The 26,562-nt window shown below is 32.3% G+C and overlaps 1 protein-coding gene across 1 annotated transcript in view; it reads left to right on the top strand.

The window, feature by feature from the left end:
• The window catches only part of LOC118193531 (protein turtle-like), a 1,156,839-nt gene extending 1,131,372 nt beyond the window's left edge, over window positions 1–25,467 (top strand). Inside the window, exons 12-15 of the mRNA XM_085821447.1 lie at window positions 1,371–1,401; window positions 4,191–4,300; window positions 13,741–13,829; window positions 23,747–25,467. Coding sequence (XP_085677573.1) covers window positions 1,371–1,401; window positions 4,191–4,300; window positions 13,741–13,829; window positions 23,747–23,962 — 446 coding nt within the window. The 3' untranslated portion in view covers window positions 23,963–25,467. The remainder of the gene's footprint in view (window positions 1–1,370; window positions 1,402–4,190; window positions 4,301–13,740; window positions 13,830–23,746) is intronic.
• Window positions 25,468–26,562: the final 1,095 nt, after the last annotated feature.

Below are 26,562 nucleotides of genomic sequence, written 5' to 3'. Positions count from 1 at the left end.
TGTAACTAACACTAGTATTTAACTAAGGATAACTCAGCGGCATATCTAGAATTTTATTCTGTGGGTTGCAGTCACCCTTATAACGTCGAAACTACCGCTGCGTACGTTTTCTTACGTATAGCTTTCCCATTATAGAACTGAATTCAATCTAAAAATCGTGCTTCTGCAGTTGTGCTAGGTTAATTATGTATAATACATAATATTCCTTCGGTTGCATTTCTTGTATTTTCTTATTAATGATGAAGTTTAATGAAATAGCAATTAAGAATACAAAAACATTAATCATACATTAATGTTCATTCTGCTTTTTTTAAAAAAATAATGTTAAAATTTCTTCTTTCCAACAACATATATAATCTATTTAAACGGATTTTACATGTACTATTTTGTAAATAATTTTTAGAGATTTCACCTTAGAAGACGCAATTTTCGCAATACACGTGGTAACTGTAAACGATTTTAAGATTTCCAAAAATTTCTTATTATGAGGAAAATTCTCCTTATTGTAGTCATCTAGAGCTTTTATTGCAGGTAAACGGTTTTGGTCTTTGTGGAATTTTCTTTTCAAAATTTCATATTTAGCATTTGAAATACCAAAATTGCCCAAATGTTATAGTTTACCTAATGCCTAAATGTTATATTTTGGCCAATGAATATCATTCAAAAATTTACTTTTTTCATAGGACAATAAATTTCTTTTCGACAAAAACATTGCTGCGCAGCTGGCGATGCATAACTGAAGTCTGTACATTTTGCCAAGAGATGAAAATTATTATATTTTAATATGAAAAAAATGTCTACTGCACATGCATGAAGATTTAACCATTTGCTAAAGGAAAACGTTGCTGAATTTTCGAGTTAAAAGCCGTACTCAGGCAACACTGTTATTCGACAGAAAGCAAGCTTGTGTTACACCATGGCCAACTACAGGAAGTTCTTGTAGTTGGCCATGGTTACACGCAGTGCTACTTTGAAAGAATTTGTAGGGTCCCTAGAAATTCTTTGGTACTACTGCGTAGACCGTTTCTCGGTATGTGGCAACACAAATCTGTTTCTGTTCAGTAAATCCCCTGAAGGTAAATTGTCATTTGAAAATAACTGGTTTTTCCGTATACATATGGCAGCATTTATATGTCTTTTACCTATTCATTTGACCAAAGCATATAAAAATTAAATACAATTCTGAGATTGACTCCAAATTAGATTTATTCCGTTCTGCTGTTAACGAATGGTTTTCTATAATTATTTGTATGAAATGCAAGATTTAGAAAATTATTGATTTACTTAAAATCGTGTAGGTATTCAAATTTTATGTAATAATGAAATAACTGAGTGTAATGACACTGCTGAAAATTACTTATTTATTTCAGTTACAAAAAGAACACCCGAAGTGGCTGACAAGTAAGTAATAATTATTCATTTTCCCCGTTAAACATTTTAAATGACTATATCGTTACATAACAGTTTTTTTACAGTGACAAAAGATATTAGTAGCAGCAAAATATTTTCTAAAAGATATTAAAAAAAACAGTGTTTTATTTCTCTTTTCCAATATTTACATTAGTTACATTTATTATCAAATTGTTTTCCGCGTTTAAGAGCTCAACGATGGGGAAAAAGGAATAAAATCTAATGATAGTTAACTAAAATAAACTAGTAATATTATCTAAAACTAAATATTATTTAACTTTCTTTTTTCCCTGAAAAATATAGAAGGATATTTCTCATATATAAAAATGTATGTATATATAGATATATATATATGATACATAGTATATATATATATATAGTTATATATAGTTATATATATATATATATATATATATATATATACTATGTATTACATACAGCAAAAGTTTAAACTAAATGGAAATATCAGGCAGTTCTTTTATGTCTTTTCTTTCCCAGAGTTTGAGAATTAACTTCTTATATTCAACTATTTCGTGAAACGTTTTTAATTAAATGACGGGAATAGCATAAATATTTAAAAAGGAAATTAGCTACATTCTGTTAGCTCAAGATAAGCTCAGAAAATAAAAAAAGGAAAGAAAGAAAGTGTCTCAATGCCTTAATATCTTGAGGATTAAGATCATCATCCACTTAACGATCGCTGATAGTGACAACTTCACGTTTTTTATCTCAGAGGCATTTTCCAGTTTGCAGATTTTTTGCTAAAATGACATTACTGCAATTCTTTATTCTTTCCTAGAAAAGTAAATTTTGTCTGGAGTCATTTCCAGAAGGAAATATTTATTTTTGTCATACATCCTGTCACAAGAATGACTCTACGCTGGATTGAAATAAGTCTAAAATAACTCTTCTTAATTATTTAACGGCTCTAAATAAAAATAAACTTGAACGTAAGAAAAACCAACATTAAATGGTTCAGGTTTTCATTTTTAACAAAAACGTTGTCAGCAACTCAACTCTATCACCTTTTTAGCTGCAACATACTGCTAGGAATAAATATATTTCCTATCGTTTCGATACGTACAAGGTGCGGAAATGAATCTGGTAATATTGTACATGTATACCATTGCCTAATTGTGAAATGAAGAACGAATGATAGATTTAGAAAACATGATTTTAACGGGTGTAATGTTTTGTCCAAGCTCATTTTGTCCAAGCTTCATGAATGTCTTACTGATCCAACATTGAATCGTACTTAATAAAAGCGATAGTAGTCTTCGAAACCCTGTGCTCAATCAGTTTATGATCTTATAAGGTATTTTTCCCGCCTTTTCAACATGCCTTCGATGTGTAATGGTCATCACACTCGGTGCGTATTCTAGAAGTCCGATGTTGGAGTCCCGGTGAAGGCATTGCTCATTTTCACGTCTCTCGTATCAAAAATACCTAATGTCTCTACAGTGGCATCCGAACTAAAAAAAGGTGGGGGATGATGATTCTTCACCACATGGATTTAGTGACTTGGTCTCCAAATCCCCAGCCGCCGTTTAAAAGAGGGAGTACATAAGGTATTTATCCCGGCTTCTTAGCATGCCTTCGTGGTGTAACGGTCAGCAAACTTGACTTGTATTCGAGTCCCTGAGAGGGCATTGATCATTTTTCATGCCTCCTGCTTTGAAATAACCTAATATCTCTACAACATATGCCCTGGTCTAGATTTATTAGTATGTAACTCGTTACGTTGTCTGAATCTGTCAATAAACGATAACCAGGTGTATGAAAATTATAGTATACTACCATGGATTATTGAAAATCTTATGGAAAGAACACAGCGTGGAATCAATGATATACAAGTTAAAGATTTATTCTGTGCTTTCGGTAGCAGTTCAAAACTCACTACGTCCTTCACGACATCAGTGCCGGGAGCTCAACCTTCATGGTCATCAAGAGGCTTTAATGCATGGGACGCAGATCAAAAAAAAAAGAAAAAAAAAGTTTTTCAATTTTTATTACGTTTCTGCAAGGGACAGCAACGGCACTGGGGCCAAGCTGATCCAATATATGCTGAGGAAGTCTTCGATTGTCAACCTCATCTTGAGATGAAGAGGAGGACCTTTGGAAGAACGGAATAGTAAGCATGGTCTGCAAAAGGGTAACACAATAAGTCCTCCATCACAAAAAAAGTGGCTGTATGGAGATGGAAGTTTTTTTCCGCTCGACATGATTTTAAAAGTATCAATGAAAGCTGTATCCTTTTTAGTTTATATATAGAAAACGTAGTTAAATATACAAAATTTAGAATAAGAATTTTCGAGCTTCTTCTTAAAGAAAGGTTATAGTGTGCATACCAAATTTTCTTTATTTTTTAGTTCCGCTTTTTTTGCGACTAATGTAATTTATTTAAATTCATTTCAAATTATAATAATCAAGTATGTTGAAACATTCTTGAAGATTTTTTCATACGAAACATACAATAAAAATATATATTTGTTATCCGTCGTGCCGCATGCAAGATGAAATAAAACATGCAGGCGATAATAATAAACAGCCAACTTTGTAGTTTATATATACATACACTACCAGTGATTATCAAGTAAATTATTAGTTTTAATGAGTCATTTGGAAGAATAATAACAATGACTGTAAATAATGTTGCGATTTATGGGTAAAAAAAATCAATCGTTTTGCATAATTTAGGTGCTATGAACTGTTAATTTATTTATTAAATTATTCTGTTTAATTAGTAAACATTTCTCCTCGTGATTTTATTTTATTCACAGGTGTCAAACTCCGTTAAAGAAAGACACAGATGACATAGCTGACAGTGAAGAAAAGGGGCCAGATATTATTCCTGCAAATATAAATAATCGGCAGCATTTCATAGTCAATGGTAAGTATGCAATTGCTAATTAGTACAGTTAAGTGCGTTTAAAAATATATGGAAATTTAAATTGGCAATAAGAAATGCAATTAATAATTTGAAAATGTAAAATCAATTAATTTAAGTTTACAAGTCAAGCATTTATACAAGCCAATTCTTCAGTCAAGTTAATTCTGAAGCCATATTTTCATTATTTACCCGGAAGGTAGATTTAATGGTTTACATCTGAAAATGCACTTTTAAAAGACCTGCTCAACAGACTAATTAGACGGATGCAATGTTATAAGTTTATGACTTAAAGAATAAGTGCTTTTAAATGTTGAAAAATATTGATTTTCACTAAAATTTTAAAACAACTTCTTTTTTTACATTTTCTATTAGGGTAGTGGAACTGTTTAATTTTAGTACAGTTGTAAAAATATTATCTACCTAAGGAAACATTTTAAAGATAAGAAAATATATTGGAGAAAGATATTATTGTGTTATAATTAAAAACTTCCAAATTACAATGGTATAATTTAAAGTAGTTAATAAATAAGGATTATTTATAAATTAAAATTAAACAAAATATTTTTTTTAAATAATAAAAGGTTTGCAGTTTAAATGGTTCCAACATGGCTTTCACTTTTCAAAACGTTTTTTTTTTTCCACATTAAATTTTAGATTAATATTTGTGTATCCATTTCCACATTAAATTTTGGGTTATTATTTGTGTATCCATTTTATTTTAAATGGATGATAAGTAACATATACGTAAGTCATAAATTCACAAGGCGTTCATTAGCGGAGAATCACAGAAATATTCGTCAAAGTTCAAAACGCTAGATAGACTAAAGGACAGCAACTTTCACATGCGATACACATGCGATAACGAAACCTTGACCTCATATCAGTCCTGTTTTGCATTTAGGGCCCAGACATAACAGTCCATAGTTCATGGACCATAGACTGTTTTGTTTGGGCTCTGCACCCTGATCTTTTCGGAAATATGCTCCACATGCTACAACGAAACCTTGACTTCATATCAATCCTGTTTTGCATTTAGAGCCCAGACGTATGGACCATTGAATGTTTTGTTTGGCTCTGCACCCTGACCTTTTTGGAGATCTGCTCCACATGCTACAACGAAACCTTGACTTCGTATCAATCCTGTTTTGCATTTAGAGCCCAGACGTATGGACCATAGACTGTTTTCTTTGGGCTCTGCACCCTGACCTTTTTGGAGATCTTCTCCACATGCGACAACGAAACCTTGACCTCATATCAGTCCTGTTTTGCATTTAGAGTCCAGACATAACAGTCCATGGTTCATGGACCATAGACTGTTTTGTTTGGGCTCTGCACCCTGACCTTTCTGGAGATCTGCTCCACATGCGACAACGAAACCTTGACCTCATATCAGTCCTGTTTTCCATTTAGAGTCCAGACATAACAGTCCATGGTTCATGGACCATAGCATGTTTTGTTTGGGCTCTGCACCCTGACATTTTTGGAGATTTGCTCCACATGCGACAAGGAAACCTTGACCTCATATCAGTCCTGTTTTCCATTTAGAGTCCAGACATAACAGTCCATGGTTCATGGACCATAGCATGTTTTGTTTGGGCTCTGCACCCTGACATTTTTGGAGATTTGCTCCACATGCGACAAGGAAACCTTGACCTCATATCAGTCCTGTTTTCCATTTAGAGTCCAGACATAACAGTCCATGGTTCATGGACCATAGACTGTTTTGTTTGTGCTCTGCACCCTGACCTTTTTGGAAATCTACTCCACAGTTGAATCTACCATTGCCTCTTCCTGGCATTTTCCTCCGGCTCACTGACTGGTACTTTGCCAGGCAGCCGGGAGGGGCTATGGCTTTTGGTGGTGATCGTGCTCAGCAGAATACTTTGGCGAGGCCCCTAAGTGGACAACTGAAATGTCTTAAATCTGACCCGGGAAATAAGATCTACCCAATCTGAAGCAAATATACTCCTGATCATTTCACTCCTGGACACCTTCTCACCTGTTTAGGACTTGTAAAAGAGGATCTGTTGAAAAGACCTACTTTCGTATTAAACATAGTGATGGTTCTTGGACTCATGGATCTGGTCTCTCCTAACGGCTAACTAGTCAGTATGCGTAACAACAACAGCAACACATAACAGTCCTAGCTTAAGCCCAGAAATTTCTTCGTCTGGCGTAGCTGAAATAAAGGATCTGTCGCTTTTGCCATTAAATGAATCAAACCTGCATAGCAAGAAGAGGCAGCAATAATTGGACTGTTAATAATTTGTTATGCACTATTAATAATTTTATCAGATTACGCATTATTTGAAGCTGTGTGTGCTTCAAAACTAAAACTTCTGAAATTGATTTTAAGAGATACAAAGAAGTGCGCTTTTATAGCAACAGCAAAAATAGAACTCTAGAAGTCTTTTTTTTTTTCTTTTTATGTGATCGTTCCACTATTTGCATTACACGCGAGAATAATATATATATATATTTATATATGTAAAAAATAAAAAATAGGAGCGATTTGCTCTATGCGAACAAGCAACCTCTAATTAACTTTCCGCAATTTCAGGATCTTCCCCCTAAACCAGTACTTTCTAGAACATTCCATACTATTACGTAACCGCTTCTATAAATAGAGAACTCGCACCATTTTGCTTCAGACACACCGCTTTCTTCCTCTGCTGCTGCTCTTCTGCCTCTCTTTGCTCGAATTATGACGCAGTGAATTTAACTTTCTTTAGTAAAGAGTGATAATATGCCTTTCAATTGAATAAAGATGTGGAATCAAAACAATTAACTTCTGTGTCATCATTTCTGCCAAGCTTCATTCATGTGCTCGACTGCCAAAATATTGCATATATATATTAATTTCTTCGAGAGTTTTATCTAAGAAATACAGTTTAATTAATTAATCGCTACCTACGCTGAATTCTCGCGCTATATATTACCTTACAGTATTTATATGCATGGCAAGGCTTTCTACGTATAATTTCAACATATGTTTTACGAAAAGGAAGAAAATTAAAATCATTTCTTTGAAATAAGGATGCATAATGCATTTATTTCAGGAATTTACATATAATGAAGAAAATACGTTAGTAGCAGAAATTAAATTTATTTGTTTTCTGGTCATATTATTAGTATGAAACCACTTTTTTCTTGATGTATAGTTTTTGTTACTAATCTTAATTCTGTTTTTTCTTTCGATAAAATAATACTTAATGAAGCGAAACAGAATTCTCTGCTGATATCCTACCGAATTTCTCTAAGAAAAATAAGAAATGTGAGAATTAAACCACTGAATATTTTTTTTATTTATCTGAGAAAATACTTTGATTTTCATTTTTCTTTGTTAATAACTTGATCACTATTAAAATAGAGAAAGTATTTTCTGGGCTTTAGTAGTGAAGAAAATTCTCTATTTTAATTTGGTGCCTGAAATTAGGTGCTAGAAGCAAAAGTAGTACGTACGAAAGTTGGAATGAGTCTTTAAAATGAAAAATTGATCAAGCAATTAAAAATATTAACTTAAAATAATACCTTGTAGACTGGGTATATATCTTATGCTTATCTACATATCTTATACTTCAGTTTTCATTTTTATGTCTTGATGAATTGGCTGTTAGTAAAACAAAGTGAAATATTTTCTGAATGAAAAGCCTTGCTTTCCGAATTTAGTTACTGCAATCAAAATTAGCGAGTAAGAAAATTGGGATTCCTTTTTATAATGAAAAATTCTCCAAGCAATAAAAAAGTATTAAGTTATAATAATGCCTTGTAGACTGGCTATATATTTCAGACTTATCTCAGATGCTTAAATGTTCCCTCTCTCAAAGCGCTTTTAAAGTACTTACTTTTTTCCTCCGCAATCCATTTATTATTCATATCTAAAATACTCTTTTTGCTCGGATCTGTGTTTTAACATTTTAAAGAAGAGAGACTATTTTGACGATAGCAGTAATAAATTTATAACAGCTTTCAAATAAGGTTCAGTTTCTCTAGTTTTTAAAGAAAATTGTATCTTATGAAAAATTGATTTTAGTATAGCATTAATTTAAAGAATATAAATTACTGCATTTGCTGATTGAATAGCTTCTGTAGTAAAGCATATGTAGTATTTCTTGAATATAAAGAGTTTCTAATGGATTTCTGTCTTTCTGAGATAGGATTTTATTATTCAAGAGATATTCGGAATTAAATAGGGCAGTATTTATCTCATACATTTTTCTTCGGTCAGAAAAATAATTATACAGATGGCTAGATAACTTAGTCCACTAGATCTATTACTTTTTTCTATCTCAAATACGTAGGTGAAAGAAACAATAGATCATCGACAGCAAAGAAAATAATGATTTAACTGCAATTTAATACTGTATAAAGAATCTGTAACTGGTTAGAAAGCAGCTAATTAAAAATTATTAGACTAAATACCTTAGTTTATACTCACTTCAACAAATATTAAAGCTATATATAAATTTCTGGAAAGTGCATGTCTTTCATAAAATTCACTCCACTGCAACGGTTATGATGTTTTTCAGATAGTTAAAATTTAGTGTCTAGGTTATATTATGGGCACTTTTAGAGATATTAGGTTAGTTTAAATTAGACATAAAAAATTACAATGCCCTCGCCGGAAATCTAACCTGGACTTCTCTAATACTCGCCGAGTGTGCTAACCGTTACAACACTAAGGCGTGCTGAGAGGAGGGGAAAACACCTTACCCTTTTAAAGAACGACTGGGTCTTAGAGGACACAGTCGCTAAATCCTGATGGTGATGAATCATCATTCAACACCTTTTTAGTTCGGGCGCCGCTACAAAGACATTAGGTTATTTTAAAGCAGGAAACCTAAAAAATGAACAGTACTCTCGCTGGGACTCGAACCAGTACCTCTAGAATAAGCGCCGAGTGTGCTAACCATTGCACCACGAAGGTATGCTGAAAAGAGGGAGACAGTTACTTACATACAGTGTCTCACAAAAGTGATGGGACACTTGTGCTTTACGAAAGGAAATTGTAGTAAAATAAATTAAAAAACATGTAAAAATTTTTGTGGGTGTGTTTCATACTTAAATTTAGTAACAATTATTACACAACATACATTTTCTCAAAATATTAAAACAGTAATGTAATAAAAATACAATTGTTTAGAACGGAGCAAAAATGGCTCACATAAGTGATGGGACACTTACTTTTCCATCAAATATTTATCCAAAAATTTTACTTCTTAAAATGTTTCAATATTTTGTTGGATTTCCTTTTACTTTTAAAACGTGAATTAATCTTCTTGGGATGGATTCGACTAATTTTTTGTGATTTCTGGAGTGATTTTACCCCATTCTTCTTGAAGCAATGATTTTAATTGTTGTTTTGAAGAAATGGTGTGTTTGCGAATTCTTGATTCCGATTCTTGCCAAATATTCTCTATGGGATTTAAGTCTGGAGATTGTGGCGGTGTTTTTATTATTTCAGGACAGTTATACAGCAGCCAGAGTCTAACGTTCAAAGCAGTGTGCTTGGGGTCATTGTCCTGGTAGAATTTAAAATCGTTATGTAGGGTCAATTTTCGTGCTGAAGATTTCAAATTTTGATTCAAAATGTCAATATACTTGTACTGATCCATTATACTGTCAGTAAAAACAAAATTACCAACTCCAGCGGACGACATACACCCCCATACCATAACTCCTCCTCTACCATGTTTTACTGTTGGCACCAAGTTCGGTTTGCGAAATTCTTCCCTTGGTTTTATCCACACCAAGATTCTACCGTCGGAACCAAATATATTAAATTTACTCTCATCAGCAAATATAACTTCATTCCAGTAATGAGAATTCTTATTTATGTTGGATTTTGCGAAAACCAGTCTGAGTTTTCTATTCTTTTCACTTACGAAGAATTTTTTCCTGGCTGCTCTACCGTGATATCCAGTAGATCGAATTACTCTTCTAATAGTCTCAGAATTAACAATTACTCCATATAATGCTTGTAAATCAGCAGCAACTTTAGGAGCACTCATTCTTGGATTTTTTAAAAATATGTTGAACGATAATTCGTATTATTCCATTGGATAGCTTTGATGGTCGGCCAGGTCTTCTTTTATCCTGAATCATATGATTCTTTTTATATCGTTTAATGATATTGAAAACTGTTGAATGACTGAAGTTAACTATTTCAGTAGTTTCTCTGATAGATTTTCTACGTTCAATATGCAAATTAATAACTAATTTTCGAATTTTAGGCAAAGTTTCTTTTCGTTTAGCATTCATGGCTGCACAGAGCTAAAAAACACAAAAATTCCGAAAAAAAACTGCAGAAAAAGACTGCAGACGATTTTATAAATTATTGCTAATTGCTTTTGAGTAAAAATAACCCCCCCCCAAAAAAAATTTTATTGTAGTACGTAGTAGTATATAAAGGTGTCACATCTATTATGTGAGCCATTTTTTGCTCCGTTCTAAACAATAGTATTTTTATTAAATTATTATTTTAATATTTTGAGAAAATGTATGTTATGTAATAATTGTTACTAAATTTAAGTATGAAACACACCCACAAAAAATTTTTACATGTTTTTAAATTTATTTTATTACAGTTTCTTTTTGTAAAGCACAAGTATCCCATCACCTTTTGTGAGACACTGTACTTTTGTAGTTACCACTGAAAAGGATTTAACGAAATTACAGAAAAGGAAGCGTTGGAAAGAGCAATTCCAAGAAACTGGATGTTGTAATAGAAATTTGCTTTATTCATAAAAACTGAAATTATACCTATGGTATCAATGAAATTCCGACACGTAACCTTTATTTAATGACAAGACATGACCTTTTATGAGGCAGACACATATTGGCCATCAACAGATACAACCTCCAAAATACTATTGGTTTTTAATTAATCAGGGGGAAAATTTAGAAATTAAATTTATGATTGAAGTATCCAATTGTTGCGAAAGTAATTCGAACTTAAAGCAGTAACGTATTTTTAGTCCAAAGGGATTTGAATCCCGAAGGACTGTTAGTTTCGTTTTGGCATTTTGCGTCGGACTCATAAATGTCGGTTCACTTTTCAAACTGTTGCCACAAAATGTTAGAGTCCTGCATTATATTTGAAGAAATTAAATAATGAAAAATCTGCATAAATGTATGTATATTTCTCGCATTGTGATAAAACAACGGTACATAGAGTCATCGAATTTTGAATAACGTAATCCTCCAACGAATATGAGCATGTGGAAGACCAAATTTGAAATTCGAAATTTGTTTTATGATCGATTTCCTATTTTTTAAAAATTGACGAATTTTTGATTAACAAACTCAAGGATTTCAAAGCGACAATGGCAACGTTGTGCAGAAAAAACATTTTTATCTCCAGCGCAAAAGTCTCTGTATCGAAAATTCTAAAGATATGCTCGTTTTAAAACTATTTTGCGATATTGCTGTTGCACTGGATCTTATGGTTTAAGTGCGAGGAACATGATATTTAATAAAGAAAGGTAACACACAAAATGTTAAAAAACGCCCCTTTGGACGTAATTTAAAATCTGAAACATTTCAGATTTCTTTTTATTATTTTTATTTCTAAAATATAAATTCTTGTATTGCTTATTTTACGGCAAATGAATTAAGTCTTTCGGCACAACAGGCAAGGCCGGAAACACTGTCGATATATTTAATTCACCACTTGCTGGATGAAATATTTAATTTGCACTTTGAATACAAACTGAATTATAAACAAGGCAATATTATTATTTTTATTAAATATACAAGAGTTCTTTAACATTTATAAAAAGACGACTTTAAAAATTTGCAAAGATATCATGTTAAAGCGAAATTTTCGGATTATATGTGAATTTTGTTGCTTTTTTTAGAGTGTTATTCTCAAACTGCAACGTAATGTTTTTCATCAGATTTAGTGATATTTAAACCGCATATCATTTTGAAAGTTTGTTCTAATATATTAGTTTAGTATGAAAACAAAGCGATTATAAACGATAGATTATGCCGTGCAATAGGAAATGTAGACTATTCGTTTAGGATTTTAAGGCTATCGTTTATTTGTTAAGTTTAAAATGATTATGTTTAAAGGCGAAGAAATAAATTTCTACAATTCTCTTTTAGTAGAAACGTTATAATTTATGATGTACTACAGAAACTTAAATAGAGATTAGGATCTTTCACCGTCTTCTTTTCTTAAAGAAATTCCTGACCTCCGAATTAAAATGTTATCTTAACCCTTTGAAGGTCAAAATGCCCCAGTTGGCCATTCAAATGACCAGAAACGCCCGAAATGGGCAAGATTGCGAAGCTGTTTTCTTCCCTTTCCCTATTGTATTCCGAAGCCTTAAGTTAATCTCCAAAGCTCCCAAAAGGTAATGGAAGCTTCTTTGTTAGGACGTAGAACTGATGTCATTTGAAATATTCACACCTTTTTATGCATTAATGGGCGGAGAAGGTGAGGAAACGGATGGGATGGCTAATGGACGGGGACGGGCGTTTCAGCATTTTAAGCATGTAGGTTAGCGAATGTTTCAGTTTTCTAAGGGTTAATAATTCTTCCATTATTTCAATCTCATGATGAGAAATTGTTACTAATTTTGAAGCTATGATTAACACAAATAACCCTAATTTGATCGCTATACAAGTATTGCCGATACAGACAACTGAAGCTAAGTGGTGTATTGTATTTGTTGAAATTTCTACGTAATATAAATCAAAACTTTTTACCATAATTAGATAAAAAATAATCGAATACACTGATGAGAGTGCTTAATATAAATATGGAATTTAGATTAAACACGCGGTCATCGTCCTTCTCTTTCCAAAAACGCACAAACTAGTTAATTTTGATATGAATGGTTATTATTATATGAAATTTGATATACGGAGTTTCGTATAAAATCAGGTATGTTTAGGAAAGGTGTCAAAGCGTATTTGAATAAATTATACCTACGTGCTGAGCACCTGAAAATCATTATCTTTTAAGATACATATTTACTTGCAATTTTTTTCGCAAGATGATTTTCCTTCTTGTGTATTTAGCAAAAGCATTTCTTTACTTTTATTTTTTAAACGACTCATCTCCGCATATCATAGCAAATAATCACATCGAAAGACAGAGTAATACGTATGGCTGTATCTAAATTAACATTTATGATTATATCTGATACCTGAAATCCCTATTTTATGTTAAAAATCTGTGTAAAAGAAAATGCAAAAAGAATCTTTGCTTAAATCAAATAAAAAAAAAATTAAATCATATCAATCAAATAAAATACAAATAATAATTTTAGGGCTTTCTACAAAGATTTCATTTTTGAATTAAACTCATTTAAGTTTGAAGCCACTTAATAGAATTCTGTTACGATGTTGCATATTATAAATCCTTAGATTTCAAAAATTTAAACAAGTGTAAATGAAAAATAAAAACATGGGAATATTGTATTCTGCAGAAGATCCAAAAGAACAGTCTTCTCCAGCCAAAACGTCAGGACATTGGGTGACTCCTCCAAGGAACAATCAGTGTGATCCGTACCGAAGGGTATGAATAAAATTTACCACCTTTTGTTTGCATGAAGAGAATTTATTTTTTATATTTCTGGAATGTGATTATGATCAGTATTTGTATTAAATAATTACAATAAGTACTTGTATGCATTAAAGTTTCTGTACAAATTCCTATACATTATTGAAACCGCATGTAACGAACGACTTTATTTTAAATAGAAAGGAAAATCTTAATGTCCGAATGCTTGCATATGAAGTAGTAATTTAATAACGATATTATTTTAATAATATATAATAGCTGAATTTTTTATTTAACTCATTACATTTTTCTGACGACAATAAATGGCAAATTTAGCCATTAAAGTAAATGCAGTTATCGTATTAGATAAAATCAATATATATGGTCAGGCTCTTTTGCTAATTACTTTCCTTTAAATACAAAAGTATTTGTTTTATTTGAATCAGTTATAAATAACTGAGTAGTATACATTTATTTATTATATTAGCGTTTTTTTATAATTCGCTTTATTCTAAGTTCCTAAATTTTATTTATAATTTAATTTAAGTTTTAATATTAAATGAATAACTCATCTTCATTTGTAAGATATTTATTTATAAATTATATTAAGATATTATTTGCTGTAAGATTTTAGTTGTCTGTCACCGGAAAGTTTAAAAGCATCTGAAAACGAAATCATGAATTTTACCCTAAGTTAAAGCAGCGACTAAAATTTAAACTGTGATGTACACTTAAAAAAAAAAATAATTTAGGATCATAAAAGGACTTACCGTACATGTTACTATTTAGGACTGTTAAATATTTAAGACAACTTTTCTATCATAGTTATAATTGAAAGAAGACATATGTAGTATCATCTGTGGTGCTACTTTGGTAGATGGTTGCACGGATTTTTTTTTTTTTCGAGCGACTTATTTACACAAGTCATAAGTACATAAGTCGTATCACACGAGGAAAAAAAAAAAAAAAAAAAAAAAAAATTGCTATACAAGTTAGTTATGGTGACCGATACTTTGTTGTCATTTTATTTAAAAAATAATGCTTTTTATTATGCATAAATTCCGTGTTTTAAATATTATTTATGGCTTCTAAATATTAAAAATCAATTTAATTTTGCATTTTATTTGAAATAAAATTTTAATTGTTTATGACATTTTATGTAATTTTATGTTTTTGGATGATGTAATGAATGACGTCACATTACATTAAAAGTAATTGGTTTTAATATCTATAAATTTAATCTAATGTTTAAAACATTATTTATGACTGTTAAATATTAAAATACAATTTAATTTTGCATTTTTTTAAAATGATGTTATTATGTATGATTATTTAAATAATATTAATTCTATGCGTGATGTAATCAGCTCCCTGACTGGTTACTGAATATTTGTGCATTACCGTGCCATCTTAAAATTTTATTATTCATCTCTTCGAATTCCTTACATTTCATAGGGAACGGATATGTCCCTTTCAATAATTAATGTTGTTATTGGTAAGTACCAAGAATTATTGGTATCGAAATCAAAAAATTGTCTTTTGAGACCTTATTTTGGTCAACCTGGTTTTCCTAATCAAAGATTTATTTATAAATTGCTACAAGGGTCAGAGGAAATTTATTTTAAATTTTTGGAGAAAACCACGCTAATTGCTTCTTCAGTGAAGTAGGATAAATGTGGATTACAGATGAAGATTGTTAAAAAAGCCAATTCTGGGGACGGCCGTATATGGTATTGTGGCACACGGTGGAAGAAATAACCGCTGTAACGGTAAAATGTATTAGATATTTCTCCTCTTTTACCGGCAGTAAACTTCTAATTGCTATCATTTTAGCTCTAGTGTACGAAGCGTTCGTATTTACTTATTTTGAAGTATTTGAATTTAAGTAATATTTTAATTCTTTTAAACGTTTGCGCAATGTTTTTGTAGCGGTGTTTTTATCCTATTTCATTGCTATATGAGAGTAATAATTTAACCTTACTTTAGTATTTTATACTCGTAGTAAATGTATTTATTTACATTTGCCTGCCATCTTAAAAAACAACGTCTTCAACAAAAAATTAATTCATTATTTTTAACAATATATATATATATATATATATATATATATATATATATATATATATTTTTTTTTTTTTTTTTTTTTTTTTTTTTTTTTTTTTTTTAAGTTTCGAATACTTTACTATGGGCAAAATACGTAGAACAGCGTTTTTCAAGGTGGCTGACGATTGTTAAAACCGCGCTAACAATTGCGCCAAAGTAAATCGCCAAAAATCCGTGTAACCGTCTACCAAAGTAGCACCTCATTTGGATGGTAACACCTGCTATTTTAATCAACCATTCATCAATATCGTAAAAAATATCAGTAACTAAAACTTTTTGCATGTCATAGCTAGCAGCCTAAGCAGTAAACCTGCTTTTTATTTTCAAGCATCTCATTCTTTGTTGATGAATTCTCACTATTTCTTTCAAAAGAATGGTAATTGTTACTTTTCAACCACATAGCAAATAAGACAGAGGAAGAGGTCTAATAAGTTAATACGTTAATTGTTTGATAAATTGTTATACTTATACTTCCAACAATTAACGTTTAAAAGTAGAGCTACTGTTAAAAGAAAATTGCATTAGTATAGCATTTGGTTTCTTTAAAGTTTTCGTAATTTAATTGATTGATTTATCTACCTAGAAATTACACCTTTTATTTTAACAAAGATTTAGCATTTAAGATAGTATCAAATTCTCTGTTTTCTGGTTTCAACGTAATTTAAGATTAATGTTGATAAATTTTATAAAGTGTTAATTAATAAAATAGTTAAAAAATTCTTTGCGTATTCTTAAAAATATTCTTATAATGGCAAAATTAATTACTTAATAGTTTAAATAATTTAATTTCCTGATTTTATGCCTTATTCATTCGGGATACGCAAAGCCATTATTTTCTTAAGTGTGACACCAAACTCTATTGCTGCTCTGCGTTTTAACAGAGGTGCATAATTAATAATCAAATAGTTGAAATTGATGCTCCTAACATATGAACTTGAATAATAGAAACATGTAAGCTATTTAAAATACTAATACATAGGAAATACCTGATAATAATTAGAAAAAATATATTAAAATGCAGAAAAATTGATGCGAAGTTTTCATATATGCTAAAAGAAAGCTGCTGGTTCATTGTTGCATCCAACAAAATTTTTGTTGAATGGAATACCCATTTTTTTATTTCTACAGTAATAATTTTTTTTTGTATAATTGTTATTTATGTTTAAATATATATGGATATACAGGGTTATGTCACACGTTTTATCGCATTTTGAAGTCCTATATCTTCTGATATATGGGTAATAATTTAACTGGAAACTGACGTAACGAAAGAAAATTTGTTACATATTTTATTTCACACGTACAAATGTCCTATGGCGCAACGCGTAGAAGCTATACCTTCCATTCAAAACGCGAGTTTACAGCGGAAACGAATCTGAAGTTTAAAATATGCAACGTATTTATCGATTGTTTTTCTACAACATGCATTTCGAAGACAATACGATGAAGGTCCACCAAGTCGTTGAAACATTCCTCGATAGTATTGGCAGTTCAGACGCATAGATTGTTTATGCAAAGTGAAAAACTCTGGACGACCAAGGTTTTCAAATGGTCAAATGGAGACAGTTCCGCGCATACCGTAAAAATTAAGAAATCGTTTTGCCACGAAGTTCGTATTTCGCAGTCAAATATTTGTGAGATGAAACGTGAACTGAAACCTTATCATTTACAGATATTGCAAAATTTAGAGCCAGATGATGTTATCAATGACACAAATTTAGTTGAGGTATACGAGAAACCATGATTTTACCTCCCGTCAAATATTCAATGACAAAGCGACATTTCATTTGCTCGCAATGGTAAAACTTTACCCTTTCTGGATATGGGGCATATAACATATTCATAATGTCGTTGAACAGAAAGAGAATTTACAAAACTAAGAGATTTTTATGGTATTCCAAAGGGAATGGTGTATGGATCTCCTTTTTACCGTCGATAACAGTGTGATGTGTTTATCCTGATGATTTTACAGTTGGTGTTTGTATTATTTTCTTAAATGAAAGATGATTCTGAAAATTTCCTAATCTAGTCTAGGGACGTCCATCTTAATGACGCACTAAAGTACGTAGTTATTTGAATGATGAGCTCTTACATCGTTGATCTGGTCAATAAGGGAATGATGAATTATCAATTTTCATAGATGATCACCAAGAGTTCCCATCCCGAAGATTTGTTTTTCGTTTGAGGTTCCGTTAAGGACCACGTTTATGTTCCTCCGACACCGGAAACTTTGGAGGATCGCATTACAGCTTCTTTACAGACTATAAATTAGGAAATGTTACAGCAGGAGTAGAATGAATAACGATCCTCTTGGGCATATGCTCTAATATAAAATAGGATGAACCCACTTTGAAAATTTACAGCGCTAAGCCTAAAATTTGATATTTTTATTTATTGAATTATTCAAATAATTTACTTTTAAAAATCTACGAAATCGTACTAAAGTTTGGTGAATCATTTATAATATCTGTACATATAACGGGTAATTTTAATATCTTTCTCGAGAAAAAGGAAAGTGTAGAAAAGTCATCAAATAGACATATTTATTTCTCGAATGAAAGAAAACATTTTAAATTTAATTTTCATTTTACCTCGCTTCATGAAAAAAAAAAAAATTTTTTTTTTTTTTTTTTTGTAAATAAGTAGTTACAGAATGTATGAATGCAGACAGAATTATAATATTATTTTTTGACATATTAACAAAAAACAGCTTAAGTTTAAAATACAGATATAGCATTCAAATTAATACGTAAGCATCTGCAAGTATCTAATTCTGAAGCGAAATTTATTATAAAAAAAAACAATTTTATACCGAATCAATACTGTGAAACTTAGCGCAAAAATGCAGCTCTAATTCTGCCATACTCTACAGCATCTAGCCATACTTCTTAATGTGGATAATTTTAAAATGTAAATGCATTCAATAAAGACGCATAAAATAAGAAACTCGTAAATTGAAAAGATGAAAAAGATTTCCTATTGATCAAAACTTCAATGCGAAAAATAAGTTAAACGTAAAAACGTAAATGAACATTTTGCAGCTTTCTTCTTTATTTTCTTAAATGTATATTTTTTTACATTTTAAATATTTCTTGCTTTCGGTATACGTATTTAATCCAAAAATCCTAAACAGAAATTTCTAAAGAAAACTGAAATTCAAAGTATTATTGTAGGAACTATATTATATATATTATATGATTATGCGATATTTATATGAAACTTCAGATTTACTGTCTAGACTACAGAGCTTCACTCTGCGTCTAAAAGTAAGACGGAATGAATAGCGGAATAAATAGAAGAAATCTTAGAATTTCAAGCAATTATTCATGAAAAATCAAATACGAATTTTAATTAATAATTATCCTTTGTTATTTTTCTATTAAGTAAAGTTAAATTTTCAGAAAACTATAGAAAACCGTATTAACTGCGACATTGCTAATACTTAAATTGCTGTTTATGGCTTAAAGAAATTTATTCTTGCAGTTTAAAATACATTAATAATAGAAAGCTCAGATCATATTGTTTCAGTTCTCCTAATTTCTTTTTATGATTTACCTATTTATTTAAGGATGTAAGGCAGAGAAAATTTTATAGATAAAGTAAAATTATGTTAGTGAAATAAATATTTTTGGCTATCCCATTAAGCATTGTTTCATTGAAATGCTGATTAGAAGATTTAGAATATTATCAGATGAAGTTGAATATATTAATTTCACTATATTTCAACTTTAGTAAATTAAAAAGCCAGATACTTTTAATATGTAAAAATACGACAAATTATAACCCATTTTAAACTATTCTTGATACTCTTTACTTTAAATAAAATAAAATACGTAACTTTTCCTTCATCGAGATAAAGCTAGCGCGGAAAGTATAATGGATATACCAATAAATTGTTGTAGCTGGTCTTTTTCCCAAATCAGGAAAATAGTGTATAAATAAAATAGTGTATTTTAAAAATTAACTGAATCATATTTTCTTAAAAATATTATTATTCATTTTTGAGACACCTAGATTTATTTACTTTTTAACATAAAGTTATTTTTTTTTTAAATTTTAACTGAGAATCTTATTCTTTTAAGCTCACGTACGGTTATGAACTCAATGTGAGCATAAAATGACAACTAAAGATTTGGAGAATTCTGTGAGACTGGTCCATATTTCCTGAACGTTTTTCCAATTGTTTCGGAGGAACAATACGATATATATATATATATATATCGTATTATTCCTCATATATATATATATATATATATATCGTATTGTTGTTTCATATAACATGGACACGACAACAATATTAAGAAAATAATCTGGATTTACACGGTTTTCAAGTAATTATGTCTTTATGTTGAGGTTTCTCAAAACTATATATATATATAATATATAGTTTTGAGTTATATATTATATATACTATATATTATATATAACAAAACTATATAACTATATAACTATATATTATACATAACTCAAAACTATATATTATATATATATATAGTTTTGAGAAACCTCAACATAAAGACATAATTACTTGAAAACCGTGTAAATCCACATAATTACTTGAAAACCGTGTAAATCCAGATTATTTTCTTAATATTGTTGTCGTGTCCATGTTATATGAAACAATGGTTCTCAGAACCTAATCCGAAGATAGGTTTCCCACCCCACATTTTGTTGGAGAGTACCCCGGGGGAAGATCCAGTGGGAGTCCCGGGGGAGATCCAATGGAGAGGGGTCTCTCACCCCTCTCCACTCCCACCTATCCACATGAGAAGACTTTCGGCACTGCGCATATTAAATGCCGCCATGCCGCACCGACACTACACATTTACAAGAATCCAAGCCTTCTTCGGGATTCGAAACCGGGCCCTTCGGTACCGTACTAGGCTTCCCTGACCACTACACTTTGATCTTTGCCAAAAGGCCGAGATGCGCATGTATATATTGTATGCACATGTATATATTTCTTTGCACATTGCTGTACTCTTCTTCAAGTGCCTTTTATGCACATGTATATCTCTTTTTTTGCATTTTATAAATGCCATCTGCTTAGCCGGGGCTGCCCAGGGCTGCGGCCTGGTAGCTAGTGGTTGACTCCCGCCGAGTTGGTAACCAATTCTGCATGGATATATCTATACCCGGGTCGGAAGCCAACTCAGCGGTTTACCTTCCCTAACCACTATACCGTCTGGGCGACATTTTCTTAATATTAATAAATATATTTAAAAGTAAAAACGTTTAACACATAATTATACAGTAAAACAGCGTTACATGCATAATCAACACAATTTTAATTAGAATAGTGGAAACTGAGGAGTCGAAACTTCATACAATTCCATATTTGAATTATATACTTTTTATCATTAGTTAAGAAAAAATCAGAAAAATAACGATTACTCAAAAATTTAAATGTAGAATTGTGTGAAAGTTACCCACAGTATGCAAGCATAATAGGTATAAAATAACAGGATAAGAAATTACCAGACAATTATGGTGTTATAGAAATTAGTATATGTTTGAAATGAAAATATCGGATTAGTCAGTTGGTATAGGGAACGTACGTTTAATATAAAGTATGATTTCCCCTAAAAGCAATACAGCACACGCAGCGAAGGTTGCTACTATCAGTTATAATGTCTATCAGCTCCTTAGGAAGTTAGAGCCATCAATTTTGCAAAGCAGTTATAAGTGTGCCTAGGGTCTAAAAATGATGATTGAGAGCAGCTATACGTCTTCTTAAAGCAACCCGAACATGCCCTATAGAAATGATCTGGTGATTTACCTGGCCACTCCACGCGCTGAATTGTTTGCTGCTGAAATAATCTTCCACGATGTGAGCACTGCGCCGTTCGAAGCTGTCGTCCTGTAATAGGAAATCATTTCCTTTTGTTCCGGCGTAAGACAGCACATAAGCACCAAAGATGCCATCTCTATAGGCCTGAGTATTCACGGTTCTATGTGGAACGACATGGTGCGTTCAACCAAAGATGTACCACAACCGTCCATTGATCAGCTGTCCAGTGGAGGTGTTGACGTGCCCATCTCAAACGTTCGCTTCTATGACGTGACGTGAGCGGCACGCAAATGACTGGTCGCTTCGCTTACAGACATCGTTTGTGAAGCCTTCTACGCAGGGTTGAGTTGACACCAACCTTCAAGGGCTGCAGCAAGGGAGAATCTGAGTGGAGTCAGAGCTGAGGTCCTGTACCTTCTTTCGCATAACAATAAATATTGCTCATCAGTGCTCCTCGTAGCTGTTGGCCGTCCTTGTCTGAACGTCATGGATGCCGAATCTGTAATTAGAAATTGTTGCTAGAGTCTATGAACGACAGGAGGACTCACATTTAGCCATTCGGCTATTTCATGTGACTATGTCCTTCCTCTAGTCTCCCATTGGCTCTTCATCACAGTTCTTTGGGCAAAGGATGCCTATAAGTCATTTTTACAAATTGGCTATTCCAGAATTCTTATCTCAGTATCACAGCGTAATTTGCAGGCTTCCTCTGAAACATGCAAATTTGCATACTGCAGTTTTACTCAGGAATTATTATATGACAACACATTCAAATTTTATGCGTATTGGCTTATTTTTGAAGAGTTACTGATATTTTTGTGAGTTTTCCTTAATTTTTGGACACCATTGTAGTTCTAAAGGTATTTATATCCGAAGCACAATTAAACAAACTTTCCCAAAATTCTAATCAGGCAGTTCTGAGAATTTACGAACTCAAACAGAGAAATAGCTTATGAAATTCTAGTGGACAAATAAAAATATTCTTGAAATTACGTCGAGAATTTTGTAAGCATATTACTTTCTTAAAATTTGTAAACATGTGAATAAATATATAGGTAAGGTAACTTTTTTAATATTCGTAACAATATACAGAAGAATTTTATGTATAATTCAGCCCATTTAATGGGAGTAATTTGCTGTAATGCAAATGTATATAAACCCTTAAAGAACTGGGGCTTTAAAAAGCAAAATCTTAGAATTACTTTTATTGTAAATTTGTTTCTAGAGAAAAGTTTCAGATGGTGTTTGTTTCAAAATGATTGTAAGGAATCGCGTTGTAATACATAAAATTTCAACTTTTTGAATGATTTAAACGTACCTGACAACTTAAATGATTAATGCGAAGAAATTAAACAATTTTCATCTTGAATATATTGACCGATTTTTTAATTTATTATGCGCTCCTCAATTAGTTAGTACACGGAAGATGAGAAATGGGCCGTTGAAGTCGTTTTGAGGGAAACTGGCCAGTATTCACTTACACATAGGAAAAAACACAGTAACAAGCATGCAATCGCTAGGACTCGAACTATTAGTGTCCAGAGGCTCTTGCCGCTCGGCTGCTGTTGGGAACATTGGTCCTATTCTGTGCGTGACATTAGAAATATAAGGTAGGCCGTCAGTATACGCAGCTCTTCTATAAAATGGAGTGTAAAATATCGGTACGTGTGGTCGTGGTTATTACATGCAGAAAAAATAACTGGTGAATTCAAAATAATATTCTAATACAAAAAAATATTGAATTATGGAAAAATACTTAGTTGAAATGATTACATTTCTTTTGAAATTTATTTAATATTTTCAAAATATGTCAGAATAGATGTTTTCCTTTTGTTAAATAAAGTTCGTCAAAATCTAATTTAAACGGCTTATTACATTTACTATTATTAATAATATTTTTGCTACTATTATTATTCTGCTTAACTAAGAATATTGTAACTAAGAGCACCGAAACGGTATAAGGCATTTTCTATCTTCTGACATAGTTGTAAATTAATCTATGTTTTTTTTTTTTTTTTTTTTTTTTTTTTTTTTCCAGCAAGAAGATATAACTTACGCGGAACTGGCATTACCGTTGGACCAACAGACTGCCGCCACGATGACAGTTCGGAGAAAAGAACCTCCCACAGAATACGCCAAGCTGGACTTGCAACGCCACATGCACCCCCAGAAATGCGGGGAGGAAGATGAAGAAATCAGCTGCACGTCTTGCGATACACCACTTATGAAAAATAAGCGGGAGAGTGCCGTCTGAAGCTTAATATTGCCTAAGCAGTCGTTTGTGGAAATGACAACTATATGAAGCTTGTGGCCATCTTTTTACAGAAGTGCCGTATTTAGGATTTTACCGCAGCTCTTTGGGGCCCATCTGAGTGCAGGGTTTTCTGTGGGCTGTTCTTCAAGCAACATGATTTTGAAGCCCCGTTAACTGCATTCCAGCATCCGATGTATATCATCAACAGAAAGGAAATTCGAATTTCTCTTTTACAAATGAGGAGCTTTACGATGCAGTGTGGTAAAAGAGCTTTTGATCATCATCTTTGATGCATATCTCTATGAGTTTTAAGATTGAAGTATCATTTCGATATTACAAATATCAGTCCCGCGTTTTTGTGTTACAGGCTTTACAACTGAATGGTCAAGAACTGGTTTTAAGCACCTATTGTAGCCTCTAGTAGAGGCAGAGAAGCAGCATTAGAAATTATTTCCTTCAACTCATCTTCAGGTGTAACGACGTTTAGACCAATTTCGTCAACTTGAGCCACCATGACGTGCAGAAATTCATAGAAACATCAGATTTCTAGATATATATGCCCTTTCCCCAGGCGTATGTAAAAAGCATAGAATGGTTGACTTTTTGAAGAGTTGTATTGAATTTTAAATGTGCAGGACTCCATGCAGTTGAACATTTATGGAACTCCAAAGTTACTAAAAGGACTGAGAATATTTTATTAGAAATAAAAGCATTGGTGTTGCACAAAATACTCAAAGTTACCTTGTGGTTTCAATACCATCATCAAGGATGATGATTTTACCGGTGCAGACTATCCTGGTTCTCGTTTAGTTGAATTTCGATCTCGACTCTCTGAACTCTCTGTGTTTACTTATGTAACGTCAATTTTGTAAAAAATAACCGAAGTTTTTCGATATCTAGTGTGGTGATTCTTTGTGTTCAGCTTTTCATTTTGTCTTACAAGCACATGAATTTACGAGCACTTGAATTTTTATACGACTTTAGATCACGTGCGATCATTTTTTATTTAAATTATTTTATTTTTGCTCTTGTAATGCAGAAATAATTTTTTGTAAAAATATGTGTATCTTATGCAAATCCTGTGATTCTAGTGTGTGAAATTACAGTTTACAAAACCACTAATTATTCAGGAGTTTCTCTTGTGATTCAAATACAAGTGAGCAAAGTAAACATATGTAAATTATGAGTATATATATATATATTCAGTGTTTGGGAAATGAAGTTTCTGTAAATAAAGATATTTGTTTATCATTCCAAACAGTGAATTATGATGAGTATGACAATCGGAGAGGGACATTACATAAGGGATTTTTTTTTACTTTTATTTCAGGGACATGTTTGGAAAGATAGATTCCACCTGTTTGGAAATATATAATTATATCTCAGATATAAGCAGAAGTTGTATGACAATGGCTCAAATGACTATGTTCTTAAGAATAATGTTGATGTCCTATTGTAAATCCGACACTTTTTTAAATAAATAGAAAATAAATTATTATTTCGTTTCTTAACTCATCTTTCTTTCTTTGAAAGTGCTTATTTATATTATAATAGTTTAATTAAGATTGTGTCGTAAACATTTAATTTATACACTGACTACCAATAAGTATTTGGACACCTGTGATAGAAAAGAAAACCTAACTTTATTCAAAATCAATAGTTGGTAGAGCCTCCACGAGAGGCTGAAAGGTATTTTCTCACACTGCACCGTTTGAAAGGTATTTTAATTACAGCGTGGACCCTCCGGGGCATACTTTCCACAAGTCTTTGTATAGCAGCTATTGGTATTTTCTTCCACTCGGCTTGGAGAAGACATAGAAGTTCCTTCACCGATTTTGCACGGGTAGTGCACCCCTGAATTCGGCGATGCAACTCGTCCCAGAGGTTCTCGAAAGGGTTCAGGTCTGACTCTGGGCAGGCCAGTCCATTCAATGAACTCCATTGGCACCATACCAAGCCTTGGTTAACGTCGAAACATGACAACTGGCGTTGTCGTCCTCAAAGTAACAGGGGTCCAACCCGTAAAACTGCCACAACGTAGGAAGCACATTGTCATCCAAAATAGTGCAGTAGGCATCGGAGTTGAGGTTACCATGAATGGGGACCAAGGGTCCCAGCCCATACCAGGAGAAACACCCCCAGACCATAATTGCACCTCCGCCGAACTTGACTGTTGGCACAATTCTGGCAGGAGACGTTCTCCAGGTAGACGCCAGACCCAGACCCTGCCATCCGAACGGTAAAGGACCTTGATTCGTCACTCCAAAGAACCCGTTTCCACTGATCTACGGTCCAATTTCGATGTGCTTTGCACCACATTAACCTGTTGAAACTCCTCGCGGATGAGGGCCATCGGTTGGGTGCGGTTCTTCCGAATTTCTCTGGACAGCCCTCGTCGGTCTCTATCTCCCAGTTTCGTTGGTCTGCCGACTCTGGGCACATTCCGACAATCACCGCTCACCTTCCACTTCTTAATCACATAGGCCACTGTCGATTTTGGATACTTCAGATGGCTAGATATGTCCCTTAAGGATCGGCCACATTTGTGATACCTGATAATTATACCTTTCTCGAAATCAGAGAGCTCCGAACTGCGAGGC

The sequence above is a fragment of the Stegodyphus dumicola genome, chromosome 7, assembly GCF_044657685.1.
Source record: "Stegodyphus dumicola isolate Sdum_Otavi_A_Nest chromosome 7, ASM4465768v1".
Classification (NCBI taxonomy): domain Eukaryota; kingdom Metazoa; phylum Arthropoda; class Arachnida; order Araneae; family Eresidae; genus Stegodyphus; species Stegodyphus dumicola.
This window is presented reverse-complemented; position numbering and strand designations above follow the sequence as displayed.